The following is a 27182-nucleotide window of genomic DNA, read 5'->3' on the forward strand; positions in this document are numbered from 1 at the left end:
CGGCCCATCGAGTCCACTCCGCCATTCAATCATGGCTGATGGGCATTTCAACTCCACCTACCAGCATTCTCCCCGTAGCCCTTAATTCCTCGCGACATCAAGAATTTATCTATCTCTGCCTTGAAGCCATTTAGCGTCCCGGCCTCCACTGCACTCTGCGGCAATGAATTCCACAGGCCCACCACTCTCTGGCTGAAGAAATGTCTCCGCATTTCTGTTCTGAATTTACCCCCTCTAATTCTAAGGCTGTGCCCACGGGTCCTCGTCTCCTCGCCTAACGGAAACAGTTTCTTTGCATCCACCCTTTCTAAGCCATGTATTATCTTGTAAGTTTCTATTAGATCTCCCCTTAACCTTCTAAACTCCAATGAATACAATCCCAGGATCCTCAGCCGTTCATCATATGTTAGACCCGCCATTCCAGGGATCATCCATGTGAATCTCCGCTGGACACGCTCCAGTGCCAGTATGTCCTTCCTGAGATGTGGGGCCCAAAACTGGACACAGTACTCCAAATGGGGCCTAACCAGAGCCTTATAAAGGCTCAGTAGCACATCGCTGCTTTTATATTCCAACCCTCTTGAGATAAATGACAACATTGCATTCACTTTCTTAATCACAGATTCAACCTGCATGTTTACCTTTAGGGAATCCCAGGTCCCAGGTTTAATCCCGGCTCTGGGTCACTGTCCGTGTGGAGTTTGCACATTCTCCCCGTGTCTGCGTGGGTTTCACCCCCACAACCCAAAGATGTGCAGGGCAGGTGGATTGGACCCGTTAAATTGCCCCTTAATTGGAAAATAAGAATTGGGTACTCTAAATTTATTTTAAAAAAAGAATGGTCAATCCACCTAAACTGCACTTGGGCTGGTTTAGCACAGGGCTAAATAGCTGGCTTTTAAAGCAAACCAAGGCAGGCCAGCAGCGCCGGTTCAATTCCCGTACCAGCCTCCCCAAACAGGCGCTGGACTGTGGCGACTAGGGGCTTTTCACAGTAACTTCATTTGAAACCCACTTGTGACAATAAGCGATTTTCATTTCATTTCTTTGGTCAAGTTTATTAGAGCATTTTTTTTTAATGGTTAATAGATTTGAGTTTGCAGCTCTAATGGAAAATTGGAGAGAGAAAAAATGACTAACCCATGAAGTGAAAGGAGGAAGAGTTGGCCATTCAGCCCCTCAATCCTGCTGGCCAATTCACAGGTAATAGCGATCTCAACTCCATTGACTTGCCTCAGCTCCATTCCTCTGGATACCTTTGCCTAACTAGAAACGAATGCTTTGAGACGTGAAAGCTTCAATTTGCCAAGGACCTTTTTTTAGGGGGTTGAGAATTCTCGATTCCAATTTGTGAAGTTCTAGTTGTTAGTTGCAGACTGACCGTAGTGATCTCTCAGTGCTGTACTCACCCTGTTTCGGAGAAACTGGACACTGTTCTGAGCATTGCATTGCGGTCTCCTGTGTTTTATATCATAATTAATCTTTGATTGTCGTTCCTGTGGCATGTTATGCCATTCATGACCTGCACAGAAGGTGCAGGTTTTGATTCATAGGAAGCTCAGCTAACTTGCAGAGATTTATTTTAATTTGTATTTCCAGCAGTAAGCTTGAACCATAACAACTCGAGCAAATGCAATAAAAGTTTTTCCAGTTACCATGGCTAACGCTGTCCCTTGGCAGGAACATCTACTGTCAAGATTTTGATTTGACCATTGATCATAATGGTATTTGGTTCCATCTGACTGAACAGACTGAACAGTAACTGTACAAAAAAACCGGGATTTCTGACACCTGGTTGAATAGCAGTGGTCCTCTGTGTTTGGAATCGGCGGTAATCTTTTTGAATTGAACAAAAATGAGAGGGGTTGACAGCCCCTGGTGGGCACTGGAACTAAAACAAAACCTCAAAGGGAACCTAACTTCGCGAAACAAAATGTCATTACCAGGGGCGATGGATGATGCACCGCCAACCCCCACGACAGCCACCAGTCATAGAATGTATCCAGCTAAACGTCCAATGGGTGACTTACTGAAACAACAGGTTAAGGGCGGGACCATCAAAAAGGCCCATGGGGGGTGGGGGGCGGGGGGACCGGAAATAACTGCATAGAAGATAATAAGAAAAAAATCAAAGTCTTCTATTTCTGAAATATTGACTCCACACCAAAGCAAGACATGCGAATTATGGAAAAACGGGGGCCAATTTAGAAAGGCATCAAAGAGATACCCACGTTATGGAATAGAATGTACATTTATGAAATGAGCTCCTCCAACTTTTAAACTCCACAAAATTGTCCACTGTGGCTTAATTAGAGCTTCTGATGGCACCCCTACATGTTTAGGCATCTTTTTTGCTTTCGCTTTACTCTGAGGTAACGGTGTCTTCTCATGAACTTCGCTTATTGCTGCCATAAACCAGAATGATGTGACCCAGGATGACAGAATGGCCACTCCATTTGAGTTTGCACATTCACACAACTTGCCATGTCCACACCATAACATGTATGGCATTGTGAATATCCACATACGCACACAGATAACATTTCCATCTTTAACTTTATGTCCTATTTAAAACCTCATTAGGCTGTCTGGTGGGGCCCATCGTTCAGCCAGGAATATCAGAGGAACTCTGGTTTACATTTAACGGTGTCACCGTCAGGATCACCCCCTGACAAGTGCAAATGTAGCTCAAAATGTAATACAATCTGGGGCAGCACGGTGGCCTAGTGGTTAGCACAACCGCCTCACGGCGCTGAGGTCCCAGGTTCGATCCCGGCTCTGGGTCACTGTCCGTGTGGAGTTTGCACATTCTCCCCGTGTCTGCGTGGGTTTCGCCCCCACAACCCAAAAATGTGCACATTAGGTGGATTGGCCATGCTAAATTGCCCCTTAATTGGAAAAAAATAATTGGGTAATCTAAATTTATTTTAAAAATGTAATACAATCCCAGCCCGCTTCTTCTTTTCAAATCTACATTTAGGATATTTCATTGGTTCATTTTAAAAGTATAATTGTTCTCTAATTAGACTTAACACCACCTTTTATGGTGTTTGGGTTTATGAATATGATAATCCAATGATGGGAAGTAAAACTATAGTTTGTTTTAAACCTAAATTGATTACTCATTTCCAGACAATACACTGCTGGTAACTTGCTATAATTTCCTGGTGACATCTAACCTTGGCTAGCTGGGAAATTTTGGTCACTTCACCAAGTGAGATGTGATAAAGTATTGACCTACCACAATTAAATATTTTGGATTTGCCAAATGCATGCATGTGAATACCAGTAATGACCGGCTGAACATTGGTACTAAAGTGATGCTTTGTATTTGAGTGAGGAAAGATCGAGAGGGTTATTGCCTGCCCAAACCACCTAATGTCCAATTGCACATGCTGTTGGGGAGAGTGGGTCACATCACGTAGACCACTCAAATGGACTGTGTCGGTCATCACTTTTTAGAAACAAGATTTGGCAAGTAAAATTATAGGGCGCGATTCTCCGCTCCCCACGCCGTGTGGGAGAATCGCGGGAGGGCCCCCCGACTAATTTCACAACCCCCTGGTGCCCCCCGCGATTCTCCCACACTCCGCTGGGAAGAATCGCCGCCCGCCATTTTTCACGGCGACCGGATGGACCGAGCGGCCTGCCGTTCGCGACCGTTTCACGACGGCGGCAACCACACCTGGTCGCTGCCACCGTGAGATGCCCGTTTTGGGGATTGTAGGGGGCCTGGTGGGGACTGAGCACCACGACTGTGCCCACCGATCGTCAGGCCAGCGTCTCAGCGGGACGCACTATTTTCCCTCTGCCGCCCCGCAAGATCAAGCCGCCACGTCTTGCGGGGCGGCTGAGGGGAAGATGGCCACCGCGCATGCCCGGGTTGGAGCCGGCCAACCTGCGTATGCGCGGCTGATGTCACATAGGCGCCGCCGTCGCGTCACTCTCGGCGCGCCGCCCGGTGGCCGAGAGTTACAGAGCGCCGCTCCTAGCCCCGCCGCGAGGGGAGAATAGGGGGCGAGGAGCGGCCTCCGAGGCCGTCGTGAAACTTGGCCGAGTTCACGACGGCCCTCCCGATTTTTTCTGGGAGCGGAGAATCGCGCCCATAATTTATAAAGGTTAAGGGATGCGCCATTGAAGTTGAAATGTTATACCTCAGAATAATCTCCAATTAATAACAAAATTTTAAAAAATAAATTTAGATTACCCAATTATTTTTTCCAATTAAGGGGCAATTTAGCATGGCCAATCCACCTACTCTGCACATCTTTGGGCTGTGAAAGCGAAACCCACGCAGACACGGGAAGAATGTGCAAACTCCACTCGGACAGTGACCCAGAGCCGGGATCGAAACTGGGACCTCAGTGCCGTGAGACAGCTGTGCTAACCACTAGGCCACCGTGCTGCCCACCAATTAATAACAAAATTAAACAGATTTTGAAAATGCACAACTTGTGAGAAATAAAATGCCTTTGGTTACAATTGCCTTTTTCTCCTTCTGCTTCCCTACCTGCCACAGTTGTGATTGAACTTTGTGAAATTGCAAACTTTTGACAATTTTTGACAAACTTTTGACAAACTTCCCTCCATCATCCCTCCATCATAAGGTCAGAAGTGGGGATGTTCACCATAATTCACAACACCTCAGATACTGAAGCAGTCCATGTCCATATTCAGTTAGAGCTGGACAATATTCAGGCTTGGGCTGATAAGTGGCAAGTAAAAAGTGCCAGGCAATGACCATCTCCAACAAGAGAGAATCCAACCATTGCCCCTGGGCATTCAATGACATGGCATCGCTACAATCTCCCATTATTAACATCCTGGGGTTACCATTGACCAGAAACTGAACTGGACCAGCCATATAAATACTGTGTCCACAAGAGCAGGTCGGAGGCTGGGAATTCTGCACAGAGTAACTCCAGACTCCGCGAAGCCTGTCCACCAACTTGCAAGGCAAAAGTCAGAAGTGTAATGGATGGTCCCTATTTGCCTAGATGAGTGCAGCTCCAACAACACTCAAGAAGTTTGATACTATTCAGGACAAAGCAGCTGCTTGATTGGCACTCCATCCACCTATTTAAACATTCTCTCCATCCACCACCAACCCATAGTAGCAGCAGTGTTTGTATCATCTCCAAGATGCACTGCAGCAACTCATCAAGGCTCCTTCGACAGCACCTTCCAAACCTGTGATCTCTACCACCTAGAAGGCTGCCGATGCATGGGAACACCACCACCTGCAAGTTCCCCACCAAGCAAAGCACCATCCTGACCTGTGTTCCTTCCCAGTCACTGGGGCAAAATCCTGGAACTCTCTCCCTATCAACATAGGTGTTTCAAAAACAATGGACTGCAGCACTTCAAGAAGGCAGCTCACCACCACCTTCTCGAGGGCAACTACTGATGGCCAATAAATGCTGGCCTATCAGCGAGACTTACATCCCACAAAAAAAAAAGAAAAGTACAGCACAGGAACAGGCCCTTCGGCCCTCCAAGCCTGCGCCGACCATGCCACCCATCTAACCAAAAACCTTCTACACTTCCGGGGTCTGTATCCCTCCATTCCCATCCAATTCATGTATTTTTCAAGAACCCCCTTAAGACCATAAGACATTGGAGCAGAATTAGGCCACTCGGCCCATCGAGTCTCCTCCGCCATTCAATCATGGCTGATATTTTCTCATCCCCATTCTCCTGCCTTCTCCCCATAACCCCTGATCCCCTTATTAATCAAGAACCTATCTATCTCTGTCTTAAAGACACTCAGTGAATTGGCCTCCACAGCCTTCTGCGGCAAAGAATTCCACAGATTCACCACCCTCTGGCTGAAGAAATTCCTCCTCATCTCTGTTTTAAAGGATCGTCCCTTTAGTCTGAGATGGTGTCCTCTGGTTCTAGTTTTTCCTACAAGTGGAAACATCCTCTCCACGTCCACTCTACCCAGGCCTCGCAGTATTCTGTAAGTCTCAATAAGATCCCCCTACATCCTTCTAACTCCAACGAATACAGACCCAGAGTCCTCAACCGTTCCTCATACGACATGTTCTTCATTCCAGGGATCATTCTTGTGAACCTCCTCTGGACCCTTTCCAAGGCCAGCACATCCTTCCTTAGATACGGGGCCCAAAACTGCTCACAATACTCCAAATGGGGTCTGACCAGAGCCTTATACAGCCTCAGAAGTACATCCCTGGTCTTGTATTCTAGCCCTCTCGACATGAATGCTAACATTGCATTTGCCTTCTTAACTGCCAACTGAACCTGTACATTAACCTTAAGAGAATCGTGAACAAGGACTCAGAAGTCCCTTTGTGCTTCTGATTTCCTAAGCATTTTCCCATTTAGAAAATAGTCTGTGCCTAAATTTCTCCTTCCAAAGTGCATAACCTCACACTTTTCCACATTGTATTTCATTTGCCACTACATTGCCCACTCTCCTAGCTTCTCCAAATCCTTCTGCAGCCCCCTTGCTTCCTTAATACTACCTGTCCCTCTACAGATCTTTGTATCATCTGCAAACTTAGCAACAGTGCCTTCAGTTCCTTCTTCCAGATCATTCATGTCTTTTGTGAAAAGCTGTGGTCCCAGCACAGACCCCTGAGGCACACCACTAGTCACCAGCTGCCATCCTGAAAAGACCCCTTTATCCCCACTCTCTGCCTTCTGCCAGTCAGCCAATCCTCTATCCATGCCAGGATCTTGCCCTTAACACCATGAGCTCTTAACGTATTTAACAGTTTCCTATGCGGCACCTTAAACATCACTATCGTACCTGCTTTCACCACCTCCAGCAGCGAGTTCCAGACACTCACTACCCTCTGTGTAAAAAAAAGTCCTTCGCACAGCTCCTCTAAACTCTGCCCCTCCTACCTTAAACCTATAATAATCACTTATTGTCACAAGTAGGCTTCAATGAAGTTACTGTGAAAAGCCCCTAGTATCCCCTAGTAATTGACTAAGAGACTTTGTACGTCAACATTAAAAGGGTTGATAGAAATTGGACCTCAGAACTGCCCATCTATGGAAGACACTTGTAGCCCATTATATGTACACTAGAGATTGTCGTGCAAGATTAAGGTCCGTCACAAAAAACTGATATAACTTTTGATGGTCTTTTAGAACAATATATCTGGATGTAAAACAACAAAAGTACCTACTGCTTATTAAACTCAACAATACACACTGTAGACAGATCTTTTCTTTTTTTATATCAAGAGTTCAGCAATTCAGAATGGGAGAAGGAAAATTATAGCCATGTTGAGTCCTGAAAGGTTTCTGGTCAATGGAATAAACATGACTAGCTTACATGACCTTTTCCTACCCCTGCACTCCTATATTTTCATGCTCCATATGTTGATTTACACCAACATTCTTGGTGTTATTTTTGTTAGGTAAGAGTATCAAGGGATATAGAGTTAAGGTGGGTAATTGGAGTTGACTTCTCAGCCAAGACAAGGACTGCAGCGATTCAAGGAGAATGGGGGAGCAGGGTAACAGTGCTGAACGGTCTCCTGTTCCTATGTCATAACTGTGCTTCACAGTCGTAAAGAAAATGTTATTGGAATAATCACCAGTGATTGCAATTAACAACATTCACTTTGTACTTGAATGTTGACTGCAGGTACTGGGTTAAAAAAAAGCCAAGTGTTCTCACTACCAGAGCTTCCTCTTCATGCAATCAATCTGTGGCCACCATGCTCGGTAAATCTGTACCTTTTATTTATAGTTACAGTAAGACCTATTGACACCACTGACCGAAGAAAAGGAAGCTTGAACAGGTACCCATGGAAAAAGTGGAACATAGAAAAGGGGCTAAATCAGAGAGAGAAAAAGGTAAGAGAAAGAGGCCCTTAAGACAAAATGTTTACATAGTCATGACATTGCAGTGTCCCGCACCAGAGTACAAAGTTCAGCACTCTTACAAAACTACCAAGAGGAATGGACTTTTCAATTAGATACGGCCATGCCGAAGACTCCTGTGATGTAAAACTGATCTGCACAATATTAACCTGCACAATATTAACCCACATTCTTATCACTAGAAGTCACATGTAGTAGAATTATATTCAATGACAATGCCTGGTAACAAGATTTATCAGTGAGTGTCTCACCTCAGCTGCATGTTAAGGCTACCAAAAAACAAATCTTCACACTATCTCCACTAACTTCAAAATGCTTCTCGACTCAACTTTTAAAAATTCACCTTCTTCCAGTTGTGGAATTCTGATGGCCATTAATAAACAATTAACAATAGGCCTTTCATAAACAATAGCAAGATATCTCAATTTTATGGCTTTTTTGTTAGAACTGTGTACTTTCTTACCAAAGAAAGTCATGGGCTGTGTCAATATCGGATCTTTCATGTTGGTACCAAATGGCCTTGGGTGCATTTTGAAAATTACAGTGATGATAAAATTGGAAACTCCAGATGTCCAAAAGTTAAGTGGGTTAAGCCACCACCAACCACCACCCCCATTCGGAGACTGTCTTACTATCAATATTATCGAGAGTGCATAGCTGAGTGTCCTACACTGCCTGTCATGAAACATTGAACGGTACTGTCAGTACAATATTGTATGGTTTTAAATGTGTGCTCATGTGAGTTACATATCCAAAAAAGATCAAAGTTGTACAGATTAGGTGGATTGACCGTGATAAAATTACCCCTTAGTGTCCAAAAATGTGCAGGTTAGGTGAGATTATAGGGATAGGGCGGGGGACGGGGCCTAGGTGGGGTGCTGTTTCAGAGGGTTGGTTCAGACTCAATGTGCCGAATGGCCTCCTTCTGCACTGAAGGGATTCTATGGGCTATCCAAGCAACTAAATGACACCCTCATTTCCATAAGACTATTCTAATACCACATCTACACACTGTTGCTCGACACTGTCCAATAGTCTAATGAAAGAACATACCTTTAGTAATGCACTCATCCCAGTTTACAAAATGGAGAAGTTCTCAATGTCGTATTTTTTGGGAGCCCGGTTAGGAGGAATGCTCTGTGGTCAAATGTAATTTGGGGTGGCACGGTGGCGCAGTGGGTAGCACTGCTGCCTCACAGCGCTGAGGGGCCGGGGTCACTGTGTGTGTGGAGTTTGCACATTCTCCCCGTGTCTACCTGGGTCTCGCCCCCACAACCCAAAGATGTGCAGGCTAGGTGGACTGGCTACACTAAACTGGGGGGGGGGGGAGAAAAAAAGCAACAAAAAAAAAATGCAATTTGGCCAGGTGCTCCCAGCTTTCCAGGCTTGCTGTCAGGAAACAACTTCTTTAAACTTGACTGAATTTTATTTTAGCCGTGGGCGACACAGCAACATAGTGATTAACACTGGTGCCTCACAGCTCTAGGGACCAGGTTCGATTTTGACTTTGGGTTACTGCCTGTATGGAGTTTACACACTTGCCCCCTGTCTGTGTGGGCTTCCTCCGGGTGCTCTAGTTTCCTCCCACAATCCAAAAATGGGCAGGTTAGGTGGATTGGCCTACTTTACCCCCAGGTGTGGTAACGGGGATAGGGTGGGAAATTGGGCCTAGATAGGGAGCTCTTTCAGGGGGCTGGTGCAGACTCGATGGGCCAAATGGCCTCCTTCTTCTGCACTGTAGGGATTATTTTCTATGATTTTAAAAACATCCCAACCACCAACACTGGCTTCTGAAGTTCTACTTCTGCAGAGCAACCAATGTCTTTGTCCGGAATGTGCTCTCCTCCCACCCTCCCAGCAGAATCATTTATTCAGGAACAAAAAAATCTAAATAGTGTACTTGTCTTAGCAGAACCCACCTTGAGATCCTCGGGCATATATTACACAACATCATGCAGTTAAGGTGCAGATCAAAACCCAACAAATGTTAAAACTGCAGGAGGTAGGGGCAGCACAGTGGCGCAGTGGGGTAGCCCTGCTGCCTCACGGCGCCGAGGTCTCAGGTTCGATCCTGGCTCTGGGTGACTGTCTGTGTGGAGTTTGCACATTCTCCCCCTGTCTGCGTGGGTTTTGCCCCCACAACCCAAAAATGTGCAGGGTAGGTGGACTGGCCATACTAAATTGCCCCTTAATTGGAAAAAATGAATTGAGTACTGTACTTTTTTTTTAAACTGTAGGAGATGTGGGGGGCTGGGGGGGTGGGGGGGGGGGGTAATCATCACTGCAAAATTATTGAACCACTTTCAGCAATGTTATCAGGGCGATCGAATAAAGCGTTGAATTGAATTTCCCTTCCGCAACTAATGTGCCAAGTAGGTGTACAGCACACAAATAATTAGTTTGAAATAATGACTTAATCTCCCATTTTAGTTTACTGACATCAATACGTTGTTTGGTTATTTAAAATTTCCCCAACAGGAACTGAACCTCAAAAAGAAAAGATAGCTCTCTGGTCAGTTTAATTAACCCAAACCCAAGTCTGAACTGTAACAGAAGGCCAGGAAGGGAGGTTGTAAAAAAAAAATACTTGTTTTGCTGTGAATTTGCCAAACTTCTTTTCCTCCTCCTACCCAGGCTTGACCCTGGGACCTGGCCAACAAATTGACGAATGACCCCCCCCCCCCCCCCATGCCAAGTGAGAGTGGAGCAGTGTGACTGTCTCTCAAAGCTGACAGGCTTGGGAGTTATTCATTATCCACAATGGGAAAGTTAGTTAGTTCAGACGTCCCGGTAAGATTCCCGGGATCTCTTTAAAAGTTGACCTGCACATTGACATCTACCTGCTTCCCGAATTTAAAAAATCATCGCCGGTCCCTGAATTAAAAATTGTCTCGAGCTGCTAAACTGTGCGGGGGGGGGGGGTGGAATTCTGACCATCTCTTCCTGGGAACTTCACCCGGATCAGGCCTGGGTTAAAATGGCATTTCTTATTATCCACAACAAAGCCATAGAGAGACTTAAATTTTGGGGGCCTGGGTGTTAAAACAACAATCTTACCACTGGAGACGAAATTCGGCACCCAGGGCAGTCACAGATTGGAGGATGTACCTGCAAGACTCCTTTTGACATAAGCGTCTTCAAGCTTTTCCCTGCGTTAAAGACAAAATGAATTATTAACAAAACACACAAAAAGAATACCCTGAGACCATGCAGTTTGCGCAGAATAAAGTGTGTGTGTCTGTGTGTATTTGTGTGTGTGTGTATCTGTGAGTGTGTGTGTATCTGTGAGTGTGTGTATCTGTGAGTGTGTGTATCTGTGAGTGTGTGTCTGTGTGTATGTATGTGTGCATGTGCATATCTGTGTGTGTGAGTATCTTTGTGTGTGTATCTGTGTGTGTGATTATCTGTATGTGTGTGTATCTGTGTGAGTGAGTATCTGTGTGTGAGTATCTCTTTGTGTCTGTATATGTGTGTGTACCTGTGTGTGTGAATATGTGTGTGTGTATCTGTATGTGCATGTGTGTGTATCTATGTCTGTGTGTATCTGTGTCTATATGTGTTTGTATCTCTGTGCCTGTGTGTGTGTATCTGTGTGTGTGTTTGTTACAGTGTATGTGTGTGTATATGTGCGTGTCTGTATGTCTGTGTGTATGTATCTGGATGTGTGTGTGTCAGTGTGTATGTGTGTGTGTATGTATGTGTGGATGTTTGTGTGTGTATATGTGTGGATGCTTATGTGTGTGTGTTTGTGTGTTTATGTGTGTGTGTATATCTGTGTGTGCCTGTGTGTATCTCTGTGCCTGTGTGTATATCTGTGTGTGTATCTGTGCCTGTGTGTGTATCTGTGTGTGTTTCTGTGCCTGTGTGTGTATATGTGCCTGTGTGTGTATGTGTGTGTTTCTGTGCCTGTGTGTGTATGTATGTGTGTATATATCTGTGTGTGTATCTCTGTGCCTGTGTGTGTATCTGTGCCTGTGTGTGTGTATATCTGTGTGTGTATCTGTGCCTGTGTGTGTTTCTGTGCCTGTGTGTGTATATGTGCCTGTGTGTGTATCTGTGTGTGTTTCTGTGCCTGTGTGTGTATGTATGTGTGTATATATCTGTGTGTGTGTATCTCTGTGCCTGTGTGTGTATCTGTGCCTGTGTGTGTATATCTGTGTGTGTGTATCTCTGTGCCTGTGTGTGTATATGTGCCTGTGTGTGTATCTGTGTGTGTTTCTGTGCCTGTGTGTGTTTCTGTGCATGTGTGTGTTTCTGTGCCTGTGTGTGTGTATGTATGTGTGTATATATCTGTGTGTGTGTATCTCTGTGCCTGTGTGTGTTTCTGTGCCTGTGTGTGTATGTATGTGTGTATATATCTGTGTGTGTGTATCTCTGTGCCTGTGTGTGTATCTGTGCCTGTGTGTGTGTATATATCTGTGTGTATCTGTGTGTGTCTGTGTATCTGTGCCTGTGTGTATATCTGTGTGTGTCTGTGTGTGTGTGTATCTGTGCCTGTGTGTGTGTGTCTATCAGTGTGTGCGCGGTAAGGTCTAAATATATTTGTTTGTTCACCTCTCCAACGTTCACAGTCCTCCTTAAATAGACGTTTAATTAGTTACGAGCAAATCCCAGGAATCGCAGTAAAACTGGAAAGGACACTTTAAAAAACTGGCAAAATGCGTTTCCCTTCCGCTGCGTTCATTCTGCTCCCGCCATACCAACAGATAATTGCGGGTTTACATTAAAGCCACGTAACTGTGAGCAAGTGCGGCACTTTTCCGCATGGTAACAATGGCGATTGTATCAATGTTATTTGGACAGAGTGCAGACACACACACACTAAACTGCCCACAGCCAGGCATTCAGCACTGTCACAAACAGATCCTCCCACAGCCAGACTCTGCCAGGGAGACACTTCCAGAATCCCCCTCCCACACTGCCACAGCCACACAGTGCTCAACACCAACAGGAGCAGACAGTCCCGGAGCCAGACACTGCTGGAGAGGGACACACACGAGCAGAGGCACGGGCTGACAGAGAGAGCCAGACACAGTCAGAGCCAGACAGGCACCGACAGAGAAGCAGACACAGACAGAGAGAGAGGCAGACACAGTCAGAGCCAGACAGGCACTGACAGAGAGGCAGACACAGACAGAGAGAGAGGCAGACACAGACAAAGCCAGTCACAGACAGAGAGCCAGACACAGACAGAGAGGCAGACACAGACACAGAGAGAGAGCCAGACACATACAGTGCCAGTCACAGACAGAGAGAGAACCAGACACAGACAGAGAGGCAGACACAGTCACAGCCAGACACAGACAAAGCCAGTCACAGACAGAGAGAGAGCCAGACACAGACAGAGAGGCAGACACAGACAGAGAGAGAGCCAGACACAGACAGAGCCAGGCACAGACAGAGAAAGAGCCAGACACAGACAGAGAGCCAGACACAGACAGAGAGAGAGCCAGACACAGACAGGGAGGCACAAGCTAAGAGAGAGCCAGAGAGGCACGGGCTCAGAGAGCGAGCCAGACACAGACAGAGAGGCACAGGCTAAGAGAGAGCCAGACACAGACAGCGAGCCAGACACAGACAGAGCCAGAGAGGCACGGGCTCAGAGAGCGAGCCAGACACAGGTTGACAGAGACAGCCAGACACAGACTGAGAGGCAGACACAGACAGCGAGCCAGACACAGAGAGGGAGGCACAGGCTGACAGGGAGAGCCAGACACAGAGAGGCACAGGCTGATAGAGAGGGACAGACACAGAGAGGCACAGGCTGACAGAGAGGGACAGACACAGAGAGGGAGGCACAGGCTGACAGAGAGGGACAGACACAGAGAGGCACAGGCTGACAGAGAGAGCCAGACAAAGAGAGGCACAGGCTGACAGAGAGAGATAGAACAGAAGCACAGGGTGACAGAGAGAGACAGATACAGAAGCACAGGCTGATAGAGAGAGACAGACACAGAAGCACAGGCTGACAGAGAGGGACAGACACAGAGAGACACAGGCTGACAGAGAGAGACAGACACAGAGAGGCACAGGCTGACAGAGAGAGCCAGACACAGAGAGGCACAGGCTGACAGAGAGAGACAGACACAGAGAGGCACAGGCTGACAGAGAGAGAGACAGACACAGATAGGGACACACAGGGTGACAGAGGGTCTAACACTCGCAGAGCCAGACACAGACAGAGGGACACAGACACAGACACAGACAGGGACACACAGGGTGACAGAGGGTCTAACACTAGCAGAGCCAGACACAGACAGAGGGACACAGACCCAGACAGGGCCACAGAGGGTCTAACACTAGCAGAGCCAGACAGAGGGACACAGACCCAGACAGGGACACACAGGGTGACAGAGGGTCTAACACTAGCAGAGCCAGACAGACAGAGGGACACAGACCCAGACAGGGCCACAGAGGGTCTAACACTAGCAGAGCCAGACAGAGGGACACAGACCCAGACAGGGACACACAGGGTGACAGAGGGTCTAACACTAGCAGAGCCAGACAGAGGGACACAGACCCAGACAGGGACACACAGGGTGACAGAGGGTCTAACACTAGCAGAGCCAGACACCGTGGTCTCGGCGGCACGTGGACATCCCAGTCCAATCCCACCAGCATCAAAACACAAACCCCTTGAGCCGCGGTTGTGTGGCAGGCGAGGGGCGGACGGGCACCTTACCGAGATTCCAGGACGTGGCTGATCGTCTTTCTGGTTTAGAGGCAGTCAGAATACACGACCTTCTACCCCACCCCCACCCCCACCCCACCCCACTCACACAGAAGCAGCAAATACCAAACCCATATTTACCATGTTTGCAACTGATCGATCCTCAGTAACAGGCTGCTTATTATGGGATGGGCATATAAACTAACACTCTGTCCAATCTGATCGTATTCTGTGCCCGGGTTAATAACCACTTCCTGGCTCACTCAATCTTCAAATCATTCCTCAGACACAGCAAAGACACCCCCCCCCCCCCCCCCCTATCCCTCCCTCCACAACCCTCATCGTTTCCCCTCCTGATCAATAGGCATTGATCGATTCTCCGAGCAGAGCCACATCATTGCATTTCACCCACTCACCGACTTCCTTCAAACTTTCAAAATGATTGGCAAGCAGACAGAAACTGGGCAGGTCGCTCCGCTGAAAATTGATTCGAATAAATAAAATAAAAAATTCTGCCCAGCCGCCAGCATCCTGTCAGTTGAGAGTGGGATAGAGAGAGAGAGAAAGAGAGAGAATGGTGGGGGGGACTGACACTGTGGACAGCAATCTCACTTCCTGGTTTGGTTCTCTCTTCCACACTCTCTCTCTCTCTCACAGACCCCACTGGCAAACAAACTAAACAACAACAACAAATACTTGCAAGCACCTTGACTGACCCTTTAGGGGAAACAATCTGTCTTTATTGCAGCCACTTTCATTACACTTTCTGCTCGTTTGCTGGGTTGAATTAGTTCATTGCCACAGGACAGTAGTGGGGGGGGGGGGGGGGGGTACTATCCATTTGTGCAAACAGGGGGGGTCGAGCACATCCAACTTTTACGCATAAAACTTTCTCAAGCAAAGTGTAAATTGTGAGTTCCCCCCCCCCCCCTCCCCAAGTTCATGTTTAATCTGCATTGATAAATGCAATCATCCCCCCCTCTCTCTCTCATTCTGCACTCCTCACACACAGATAGAGATGCCATGGACTCACCTTTGTGCCTGATACTCCGCTTCCAGTCCTTGGCTGTCTCCCTGCCGCTGACGAACTGGAATTCATTGGGGGTGAGCCACTCGCCCCGGTAGCGGATGGAGGGTCCCTTGCTGCCCTGGCACAGCTTGTGGATGTAGAGCAGGGCTTTGTTTTCGCCGCACTCCACCTCGATGCAGGGCTCCCCGTTGTCAAAGACCGGCTGGAAGTCGGGCACGGAGGAGAAGCGCTCCAGCATCAGCTCCTCCGGGTGGCGCGCCTCGTGGAGCCCCAGGAAGGAGCGCTGGTGCTGGGCGAAGAGGTGCTGGTAGGGCGGCGGCTGGGGGGTCACCCCGGGCAGCGTGGCAGCGTCCAGAGGGGCCAGGTAGCCGGGCAGAGCCGGGATGACCATCTCCCCGTCGCCCCTCTCCTCCTTGATGGCTGGCATCCTCAGGAACAGCCCCCTGTCTTTGGAGAGCGCGTCGGTGAGAAGTTCCCTCTGTAGTTTGTCGCTGCCGAAGAAGCCGTTCAGATGCAGGAAAAGCTTGGACCTGTGATAGCCCCAGCCCTCCACCAGATACGGCCTGTCCCTTTGACCGGGATCCAGCACCCCGACCTCTCCCGCCTGCCTCATCTGCCTGTCCCTACCTGACATCTTGGCAAGGTATTCAGGGCCGTGCACATTATGTTGGTTAAAATGCTTATTGATCCGTTATCGACCCACCTTTGCGCTGAAAGCACTTGCCAATGATACCCTCTGCTGATTTCCGGCCGAACACCAGGCTGGCAGCGGTTAAAATTCGATTCAACCACACTGGGCGATAAACTTTTAACCCCCCTCCCTCCCTCCTCCTCCCCAAACCCCTTCCAAATCCCCCTCTATTCTTCCCAGTCAACCTTAACAAGACCTGCGGGGCCAACTCCAACTCTGTGGGCGACCACACTCGTGCATTTCAGCTTTCACTCTGATAAAACACACTTTTTCAAAAAAAAGTTGGACAATTTCCACCAAATGTGAAAGTTTTTCTCTCTTCCAACCCCCCCCCCCCCCTTCCACTCCCCCCCCCCCCCCAAAAAAAACTCCCTCCTTTAGATTTCTAAATAGACCCGCATTTCTTCCCCACACACAAAAAAAGGAAGTTATTACGACTGGACAGCTTCATACATTTTATTTGCAACCTACATTTTTTTTTTCTGGAGTCACGCTTTGGTTCAGACATAGACGAAACATGATTTGCCCTCTACGCTACTGCTAACTTGGCCCATTTAAACATCACAGTCTGTCAGCGAGGCGGCGAGAGAGAGAGAGAGGGGGGTGCGCGACGGACGGCGCAGTGACAGTTTTCTGTCCAATTAATCATGGCACATTCCCTCCTCCACATCATTCCAAACCTCCCTGCTACTGACAAGACATTTTCAAACCGCGTGAAAATAATGATCGCTTGGTTTTAATTTCAATAAACATTGCCTCCATATTTGGGAAGGTCAATTTTCAACCCCAAAGAAATTCGCAGGGTATTGCCCAGGATATTGTTGCAACGTTTGGCTAAGTATTTGAAGTAATGATCAAACATGTTTGGATCTATCTTTTTGTGATTGATGGCGCTGTCAGAGAATTGTAGAAGGATACAGCACAGACTGACACAGTGCGTCAATTCTTTGGTAGAGCTATCAAATTTGCCCCCTCCCCCCTCTTTTACCCCATAAACTTGCCCCTCTTTTATTGTCTTTATCCAATTTATCTAGGGGCTGGTTTAGCACAGGACTAAATCACTGGCTTTTAAAGCAGACTAAGGCAGGCCAGCAGCACGGTTCAATTCCCATACCAGCCTCCCCGAATAGGTGCCGGAATGTGGCAACTAGGGGCTTTTCACAGTAACTTCATTTGAAGCCTTTTGTGACAATAAGCGATTTTCATTTCATTTCATTTCAATTCTCCTTTTGAATGTTACGATTTAATCTGCCCTATGATCTGGTACAAACCTGGCTGTAATGACTTGCTGTTCTCGTATCATCACAGAAAAATACAGTGCAGAAAAGGCCCTTCGGCCCATCGAGCCTGCACCGCCGCATGAAAGACACCTAATCTGCCAATATTAATCCCATTTGCCAGCACTTGGCCCATAGCCTTGAATGTTAACACATGCCAAGTGCTCACCCAGGTACTTTTTAAAGGATGTGAGGTAACCCGCCTCTACCATTTCAGACTGTTACCACCCTCTGGGTAAAAAAGCTTTTCTGCAAATCGCGCCTGAACTTCCCACCCCCCATCCTGAACTTCTGTCCCTCGTAACCGACCCTTCGACTAAGAGGAACAGCTGCTCCCTATCTACCATGTCCACGCCCCTCATAACCTTGTTCACCTTGATCAGGTTGCCTCTCAATCTTCTCTGCTCCAGCGAAAACAGCCCAAGCCTATCTAACCTCTCTTCATAACTTAAATGTTCCATCCCAGGCAACATCTGGTGAATCGCCTCTGAACCCCCTCCAGTGCAATCACATCCTTCCTATAATGTGGCGACCAAAACTGCACACAGTGCTCTAGCTGTGGCCTCACAAATGTTCTGTACAACTCCAACATGACTTCCTTGCTTTAGTAATCTATGCCACGATTGATAAAGGCAAGTGTACCAGATACCTTCTTCACCAGCCTATTAGCCGGCCCTTTTGCCTTCAGAGATCTATTTGCAAACACACCAAGGTCTCTTTGTTCCCCAGGACCTCCCAGTGTGGTGCCATTCATTTGGCAAAAGTATTTTTTTTTTTTTTTTATAAATTTAGAGTACCCAATTATTTTTTCCAATTAAGGGGCAATTTAGCGTAGCCAATCCACCTATCCTGAACATCTTTGGGTTGTGGGGGTGAAACCCACGCAGACACGGGGAGAATGTGCAAACTCCTCACGGACAGTGACCCAGGGCCGGGATTCGAACCCGGGTCCTCAGCGCCGTAGGCAGCAATGCTAACCACTGTGCCACCGTGCCGCCCTGGCAAAAGTATTTTTGCCAAGCACCTTAAAACGGTGTCCTCTAGTTACTGTATCTCATTTCTGCCTTCACCACACTGCCACAGGAGTCACTCAGAATTATTTTTGCCCTCCCCTTCATGGGATTGTCCATTGGTACAAAGTGCAACGTCTCTCAGTCGGTCCCTAAAGACCTACCTGTAGCAGCCAGGTAGAGGTAACAATCAGCTGACATCCAAAGGTGAGTGACATACCATTCTATTCCCAAGCCAATGGGCATTGAGGGATCTGTTTCAATCCACTTCCAAACCCATTGTCAACACAATTCAAAACTGAGCATCGCCCGTGTGGTGTAAATGTAACAAGGTCCCTTTCATCACCCCCAACTCACCCCCATGGAAGAGACAGTTTATTCCCTAAACAGTTGAGTTCAATGGGCAAGGGAGAACCCATGCTCCGTTTCCAATTGTTGAATGAATCGGCTGCTCCTAGCCTGGTTTGGACCAGGAAAAATCAGACAGTGCATCCACTCCCATTGCCTCCTGCTGGAAGTGTGCCTATAGATTCATCTTGAAGTTTAGCTGTGATGCATTCTGCAGTTCACTAGCCCACTGACACTCGCATGTAAATAATGCTACTTGGGGAAGATGCTTGGGTACATACGGAACCAGCAGGGAGTTAGCGCTTCAGATGAGCTGTGTAAATCTGAAACAAACCAACAAAACTAAATCAGAATATTAAGTAACAGGTTATTGAACATGGAATTTATTACATTGTCTTAAGTGTCACATTATTCAGAGTCTCTCCCTCTGGTACCCATCTTGTGTTGAATGTCTTACTTTGAGTATTTGGTTTACACCAAACATGGTGCGATTATCTTCTCCCTTGCTATTATCTCTCTTCCCCCCGCTCATGTAATATCATACACATTACCTATCTAGGAAAGGAATAAACATACCAGGGCACCAAAGCGGTGTAGAAATGATTCACTCATATCCAAAGTGTGAAAGAAATCTACTATGGAATACAATTATTTCACATTTTTTGGTGAGTGCTTTGTTTACACCAAGTACTGAGCAAAGGAAGAGACTTTCCATGTTGACAATCCAACTTATCATGGAGCATTCTGAAGCCAGGTATTGAGATGAAGCCTTTTTGCATTGTCCCCTGCATGTAGCCCTTTGAAAAATCGTATTTTACAACTAGCCTTTTTCACAACCCATTAGCACTAATCAATGCAGCCATTCGGTGTTTGGTGCAGTGGATTTGCATCCACTCGAAATTGGATTGAGATACCTAAAACTCGTTTCACAAATTGAAGTTTAAAGTCAACATGTATAAGAAGATCCTTAGAGCGAGGTCACAGATATAGGTTGAGAGGCGGTAGATTTAGAACTGAGATGAGGAGGAACTACTTCTCGTAGAGGGTGGTGAATTTGTGGAACTCGCTGCCCCATAGTGCGGTGGAGTCTGTGTCATTAAATGGTTTCAAGGAGGAGATAGATATATTTCTAATTTTAAAAATGGATTAAAGGGAATTGGGGAACATGTCAGGAGGTGGCTTTGAGACCAGGAAGAAATGAGCCATGATCTGATTGAATGGTGGAGCTGGCTTGAAGGGCTGAATTGCCTATCTGCTCGTAATTCCTATGTTAATCTGCATTCCATCAATCTAGGTTGAATTCACTCGTAAATCCTGGGGGTGATATGAAGAGTAGTGTAGTAACCAACTGTGCTATTAATGATCCAGACTATTTTTCCTTCTGATTTCTTTCCCTCCTCCGATTTAAGTCAATATCTCAGGATGGGATGCAGTTAAAGGTGGTCTAGCTTCCCAATCGCTCACCTAAGTGATCATTTATCACGTGTGGGCTTTGTATGGTGATTTTGACAAGCTAGCGACCGGCTTGTTTCTATCATCACTTGGCATCCATGCAGGTATATTGTCCTGCCTGGATTATTAGGTGGTATTATGGAGCGAGAGTGCTGCCTGGTTTTCCCCATCGCCGATGCAAGAACTTTGAGACCGATTGCAGTTCCACACTGATGTTCTATCTGAAACCAGGCAACTCACGATAGACCAGGGGCTGAGCATTCCTGGTTTAAATGACTCAGTACAATGGACATTTTACTTATCCTCAAGATATGGGTATCACTGGCAAGGCCAGCATTTATTGTGAATCCCTTATTGCCCTTGACAGGGTGCTGGTGGGCCTCATTCTTGAACCATTGCAGCCCATATGGTGAATGTGCTCCTCCATTGGTATTCAAAACATAGGAACAGGAGTAAGCCATATAGCTCCTCAAAAATATTTGGTCAGAGATAATCAGTATTCTGCAAGCTAAGTCCATACTCTTCCTTTGCCCCATATTCTGTAACACCTTTGGCTCAGAAAAAGCTATTAATATCAATTTTCATGTTAACAATTGGCTGAGCATCAATTGCCACATGCGGAAGAGAATTCCAAACATCTACCACTCTTTGCATGCAGAGCTGTTTGCTAATTCCCCTCCGGCCAGGTTTGGCTCTCATTTTTTAGCTCTGTCCCCCCCATTCTAAAAGTAATATTCGTGGGGTACCCTTGACCAGAAACTGAACTGGAACAACCATTATAGATATTGAGGCTGCAAGAGCAGGTCAGAAGCAAGCAATTCGCAAGGAACTCAGCTCCTGACTCACCAAAAGCTGCCCAGCATCTACAAGGCACAAGTCAGGACTGTGATGGAATACGTTCCAGCGTGAGTGCAACTCCAGCAAAACTCAAGAAGCTCAACATCATCCAGAACAAAGCAGTCTCCTTCCTGATCTGGAAGAAGGAACTGAAGGCACTGTTGCTAAGTTTGCAGATGTCACAAAGATCTGTAGAGGGACAGGTAGTATTGAGGAAGCAAGGGGGCTGCAGAAAGACTTGGACAAGCTAGGAGAGTGGGCAATGTAGTGGCAAATGAAATACAATGGGGAAAAGTGTGAGGTTATGCACTTTGGAAGGAGGAATTTAGGCATAGACTATTTTCTAAATGGGAAAATGCTTGGGAAATCAGAAGCACAAAGGGTCTTGGGAGTCCTTGTTCATGAGTCTCTTAAGGTCACCGTGCAGGTTCAGTCGGCAGTTAAGAAGACAAATGCAATGTTAGCATTCATGTCAAGAGGGCTAGAATACAAGACCAGGGAGGTACTTCTGAGGCTGTATAAGGCTCTGGTCAGACCCCATTTGAAGTATTGTGAGCAGTTTTGGGCCCCGTATCTAAGGAAGGATGTGCTAGCCTTGGAAAGGGTCCAGAGGAGGTTCAAAAGAATGATCCCTGGAATTAAGAACTTGCCATATGAGGAACGGTTGAGGACTCTGGTCTGTACTCGTTGGAGTTTAGAAGGATGAGGGGGGATCTTATTGGAACTTGCAGGATACTGTGAGACTTCGATAGAGTGGATGTGGAGAGAATGTTTCCACTTTTAGGAGAAACTAGAACCAGAGGACACCATCTCAGGCTAAATGGAAGGGAAGGCAAAGGGAACTCACATGAATTGTCTTCCGTTATTTATCTTGTTTAACTTTGAATTAAAAACAACACCGAGAAGTTCCCTGATGGGTCACTGAGTAAATGCACCACTTGCATTTGCACTTGAACAAATACCGCCGTTCTTTGTTCAAGAACCTTTAAAACAGAGATGAGGAGGAATTTCTTCAGCCAGAGGGTGGTGAATCTGTGGAACTCTTTGCCGCAGAAGGCTGTGGAGGCTAAATCACTGAGTGTCTTTAAGACAGAGATAGATAGGTTCTTGATTAATAAGGGGATCAGGGGTTATGGGGAGAAGGCAGGAGAATGGAGTTGAAAGCATATCAGCCATGATTGAATGGTGGAACAGACTCGATGGGCCGAGTGGCCGAATTCTGCTCCTATGTCTTATGGTCTTATTAGCACCCCGCCCACCACTTTAAATATTCACTCCTTCCACCACCCACACACACAGTGGCAGCAGTGTCTACCATCTACAAGATGCACTGCAGCAGCTCACCAAGGTCCCTCTGAATGCTCCTTCGAAACCCACAACCTCCACGATCTGGAAGGACAGAGGCAGCAGATGCATGGGGACACCACCCACGCTCCTCTCCAAATAACTCACCGTCCAGACTTGGAACTGTGACGCCGTTCCTTCACTGTTGCTGGGTCAGAATCCTGGAGCTCTCGATCTAACAGCACTGTGGGTGTACCTACACCACATAGACTGCAGCGGTTCATGAAGGCAGCTCACTACCACCTTCTCATGGGGCAATTAGGAATGGTCAACAAATGCAGCCAGCGACGGCTGACCCACGTCAAATTTTCCCTTAACCTTTTAAATCCCAGGGTCTACAATCCTAGTTTATAAATTAACCATTGAACTCCACTATTAAGGGTTTTAACTCTGATAACGAAAGAACGGCGGTATTTGTTCAAGTGCAAATGCAAGTGGTGCATTTACTCAGTGACCCATCAGGGAACTTCTCGGTGTTGTTCTTAATTCAAAGTAAAACAAGATAAATAACGGAAGACAATTCATGTGAGTTCCCTTTGCCATCCCTCCCCTGATTATAAACAGGAATCGGCTGGAGGCAGAGGGCCCAAAATAAGACATCTCGACAGTTTGTGCCAGAGCTAGTTTAAATTCTGAGCTCCGTGTCTCATTGGCACCGCAGTTCTTTTAAATATTTATAAACTGAGTTGAGATTTCTCCACAGGGAGGGAGAGGAAAAAGCAGAGGGCAAATCAAGTCAGATCCTCTCACGCTTCAAGGCAGCTTGATACAGAGCACCGGAGTCCTGGGAATTAAACTGCCCACCTAGCCTCTTAATTGGGGAATGTGAGACCTACACCAAGGGAGAAGTAACTAAAAATGGTTCAAAATATAAAATAAATGATATAGAGCGTATACATAATATGGACATGGTATACTGTTCCTATGTAACAAGGGTGGAATAATACCGAATCCCATTCAGTTGAAATCATATCGTGGACAACCATACCAATTGTTTGATGGTGGGGATTTGTAATCTACAGCTTGACCGTGCCACCTATCTTCAACAAACTAATCTTGCCACAACTTGAATACAACATCTCACTATGGACGTTACCTGTACATATTGTCTAAAAATACCACCAGCGTGAAGTGTAATTAAAGAACAGAACATGTCAAGGTAAGTTATTCTGAGATCACTGGAGTGTCGTGTCATCGCAACCCTTCAAGGACATCCTGGACTCACTGTTACCTTGGATATCATTTTTACTGGCTGCCAATTTCTGGGGAAATTGGTAGCAGATTATCAAGCTGTACTTATTGAAGTATAATTGACAGCCCGCCATGAGGAAGGTATTTGTATCCATTGACCATTGATGTGCCTTCAAGAAACGATCTAAAAAGCAAAACCAAACTTTCCCTGACAATCTATATATATTATTTAGAAATAGATTTGAGAGTGATTTCCAGGCAGCAATGTAATTTCAGTTGTGTGTCAAGAAACCGTTATGGTTTTCTCTCTCTCTACGTAATTTCCTTGTCCGAGGATTGCTAACCAGACTAAATGCCATGATATCATTACGGGCAATGAGAGGAGGCAGGATCCAAGAACTACCTTAGCTGGTGTGGCATTGAACCCACACTGTTGGCAGTATTCTGTACCAAATCCTACCTATTTTAGCTAACCGACCCTTCCCTGGAGTACTATTGGCGCTTACGGGTCTGTCCTGAGTTAGCAAACCTCAGTTGAGGTGGCTATCACAGCTGTGCAATTGGCTTTGGTTACCATAGATGAGGGAGGGAATCCGGAAGGATTTTGCCTGATTGTTCATTGAATCTTTGCAGAAGAAGGCCATTCGGCCCATCGGGTTTCCGCCGACCCTCCAAAAGAGCATCCTTCCTATGCCCTTGCCCCCACCCTATCCCCGCAACCCATTAACTCCACCTAACCTTTTGGACCCTAAGGGGCAATTTTAGCATGGCCAATCCACCTAATTGGCACATTTTTGCACTTTGAGAGGAAACCGGAGCACCCGGAGGAAACCCACACAGACACAGGGAGAACGTGCAAACTTCACACAGTTACCCAAGGCTGGAGTTGGACTCAGGTCCCTGGCGCTGTGAGGAAGCAGTGCTAACCACTGTGCCACCTTGCCACCTCAAAATGAAGCTTTTCCCCATCGGTTACAGTCATGGGCACTAACCATTGTATTAATGAGGAATGTCCTAACCATTCAGAAATGCAATTGCAAATTACGTGAAACGTTGGCAGCCAAGGATTTTAAACATACGCCTCCTTAGGGACACAAACCTGAATTCAGCGCCTTATACTGCGAGCCACACGTCAGTGAGACTGCTGCCATGAACTCACCGTCTCCCACTCATCTTCATTTAACTAATTCCGCCATTTAACCTGATCACAAGAAATGAGCTTCACCCCCATTCCTTATCCAAATGTATACTGAGGTAATAATAAATTAAAGCATTAATAATAATCAGGAGGGCTGTTTTTTTATGTTTTTGAAGCATTTGCAATACATAGAGAATAATGGTGAGTAAAACAATTTTGAGAGTTCTTTTGCAAAAATCGCCAGTGAAAATCTTCAGTGACATTAAGGATAGCCCCTGGGCTACAATAACATTATGTAAATGAGAAACATTAGAGTTAAAACAATCAGTGGTCTGTATCCACAGATATTGAGCTCTCCAGTGACAGAAGGGACTCTCATCATGAGTCCCTTCTCATGATGGCTCTGAAATTGAACTTGCCATATTTCTCTGTGCACTGTTCTGGCCTCCCGTGTCATAAAACGAATATAGGAGCACTGTGCAAACTGTAAAAAGGATTTCTAAGGTTGATGGCAGAACTAAGAGAGAATAACGCACTAAGAGGGAATAACCGATGCAGATGCAATGGGACAAAGGGTCTTTCCTGTGCTGCGGATCTCTATGGCTCCAACTATCCCCAACCACCAGTTCATCCAAATCCTTTTCTTTTTTTAAAAAATTTAGTGTACCCAATCATTTTTCCAATTAAGGGGCAATTTAGAGTGGCCAATCCACCTAGCTTGCACATTTTTTTTGGGTTGTGGGGGCGAAACCCACGCAAACACGGGGAGAATGTGCCAACTCCACACGGACAGTGACCCAGAGCCAGGATCGAACCTGGGATCTCAGCGCCGTGAGGCCGCAGTGCTAACCCACTGCGCCACCGTGCTGCCCTTCCAAATCCTTTTCTGTACCAGCTCCCAATCACCTGCTAATCCGCATTGGCTCCCAGCCTGCACCATCGCCAATTTAAAATTCCCATCTTCGTGTTTAAATCCTTTCATGGTCCCGCCCTCCCTCATTCTGAAATACCCTACAACCTCCACCAAATTCTCTGTTCCTCTGACCTCTTGTGGACACCATTCATTTTGCTTTATTATTGGCAGCTTGAACGTCAGTTAACTTGGCCCACTCTCTGGATTTCCCCAGTTACGCCCTAAATTCCTTTGCCTCTCTCTCCTCCTCCTTTCAGAGCTTCCACAACAATCACCCTTTTTTTAAGCAAGCTTATGGCCATCTCTATCAATATACCCTTTAGTTCAGGTTGTATCTTTTTATTGTGCCTCTGGGAAGCACCTTTTACACAATGTAAATTCTGCTTGTTCTTTTCCCTCTTCTTTTTAAGTACCGCGGTGTGGAAATACCCACCTAAGCAGGCAGAATGGCCTTTGGTTTATTATCTCATCGACAATGTAACATTGCCTCAGTACTGCACTGGAGTATCAGTTCATTGCATGTGATTAAATCCTGAGGTTGGACTTGACCCACACCCTGTTTGACCCAGAGGGAAGTGTTGAAGATCAGATCACGCCATTTATTTAGAAACCAAGAGGCCACCAGCTTCAAACTGTATTTGGATCTTCTTAAATTACTGAGCAATAAATCCTAATGTTCACATTTATAATGGAAGCAGTCTTTGTAAGCTTGTCCCTCTCATTGTTCCAGCTTCCCAATGTACCCATTTGAGTGTCCACCACACACTCCATGCATTACAAACACAACTTATATTAGTACGGTGCCTTTATCTATGTAAAACTTCCCTGGGCGTTTCGCAAGAGCTTAATCAAAGTTTGACACTGAGCGACATTAAATTATATTGGGGCAGGTAACAAAAACTTTGGTTCAAGAGGTAGGTTTTAAGAGTGAATTAAGGCAGCACGGTGGCACAGTGGGTTAGCACTGCTGCCTCATGGCGCCGAGGTCCCAGGTTTGATCCCGGCTCTGGGTCACTGTCCGTGTGGAGTTTGCACATTCTCCCCGTGTCTGCGTGGGTTTCGCCCCCACGACCCAAAGATGTGCAGGGTAGGCGGATTGGCCATGTTAAATTGCCTCTTAATTGGAAAAAAATGAATTGGATACTCAAAATTTATTTTTTTGAAAGTGTGAATTAAAGGTGAGGGAGAGACAGAGAGGTTTAGAGAGGAAATTTCAGAGGTTGGGATCTAGCCAGCTGAAATAATGGCTGCCAGTGGTGGACTGAAGGAAATTGGGGAGTTTCAAGTGGCTAGAATTGGAAAAGCCCAGAGATTTTGAATGATTATGTAACGATTTTGCAGAGGCGGAAAGGGGCACCTGAACGCACTCGTGCACATCGGGCGCAAGATCACTTCTGAAATCTGAGTGTGAACGAATC

The 27182-nt window shown here is 46.4% G+C and overlaps 1 protein-coding gene across 5 annotated transcripts in view; it reads right to left on the reverse strand.

The window, feature by feature from the left end:
* The window catches only part of samd11 (sterile alpha motif domain containing 11), a 287378-nt gene extending 271022 nt beyond the window's left edge, over positions 1 to 16356 (reverse strand). The window contains exons 1-2 of one of the 5 annotated variants that reach the window (XM_038773648.1): positions 15567 to 16356; positions 10921 to 11012 (exon numbers count right to left, since the gene is read on the reverse strand). In XM_038773648.1, coding sequence (XP_038629576.1) covers positions 10921 to 11012; positions 15567 to 16197 — 723 coding nt within the window. In that variant the 5' untranslated portion in view covers positions 16198 to 16356. Of the gene's footprint in view, positions 1 to 10920; positions 11013 to 14949; positions 15053 to 15566 lie in introns of those variants that run through there. The other 4 variants (XM_038773650.1, XM_038773651.1, XM_038773652.1 and 1 more) reach the window with 4 other exon arrangements.
* Positions 16357 to 27182: the final 10826 nt, after the last annotated feature.

Source organism: Scyliorhinus canicula, chromosome 16 (assembly GCF_902713615.1).
Source record: "Scyliorhinus canicula chromosome 16, sScyCan1.1, whole genome shotgun sequence".
NCBI lineage: Eukaryota > Metazoa > Chordata > Chondrichthyes > Carcharhiniformes > Scyliorhinidae > Scyliorhinus > Scyliorhinus canicula.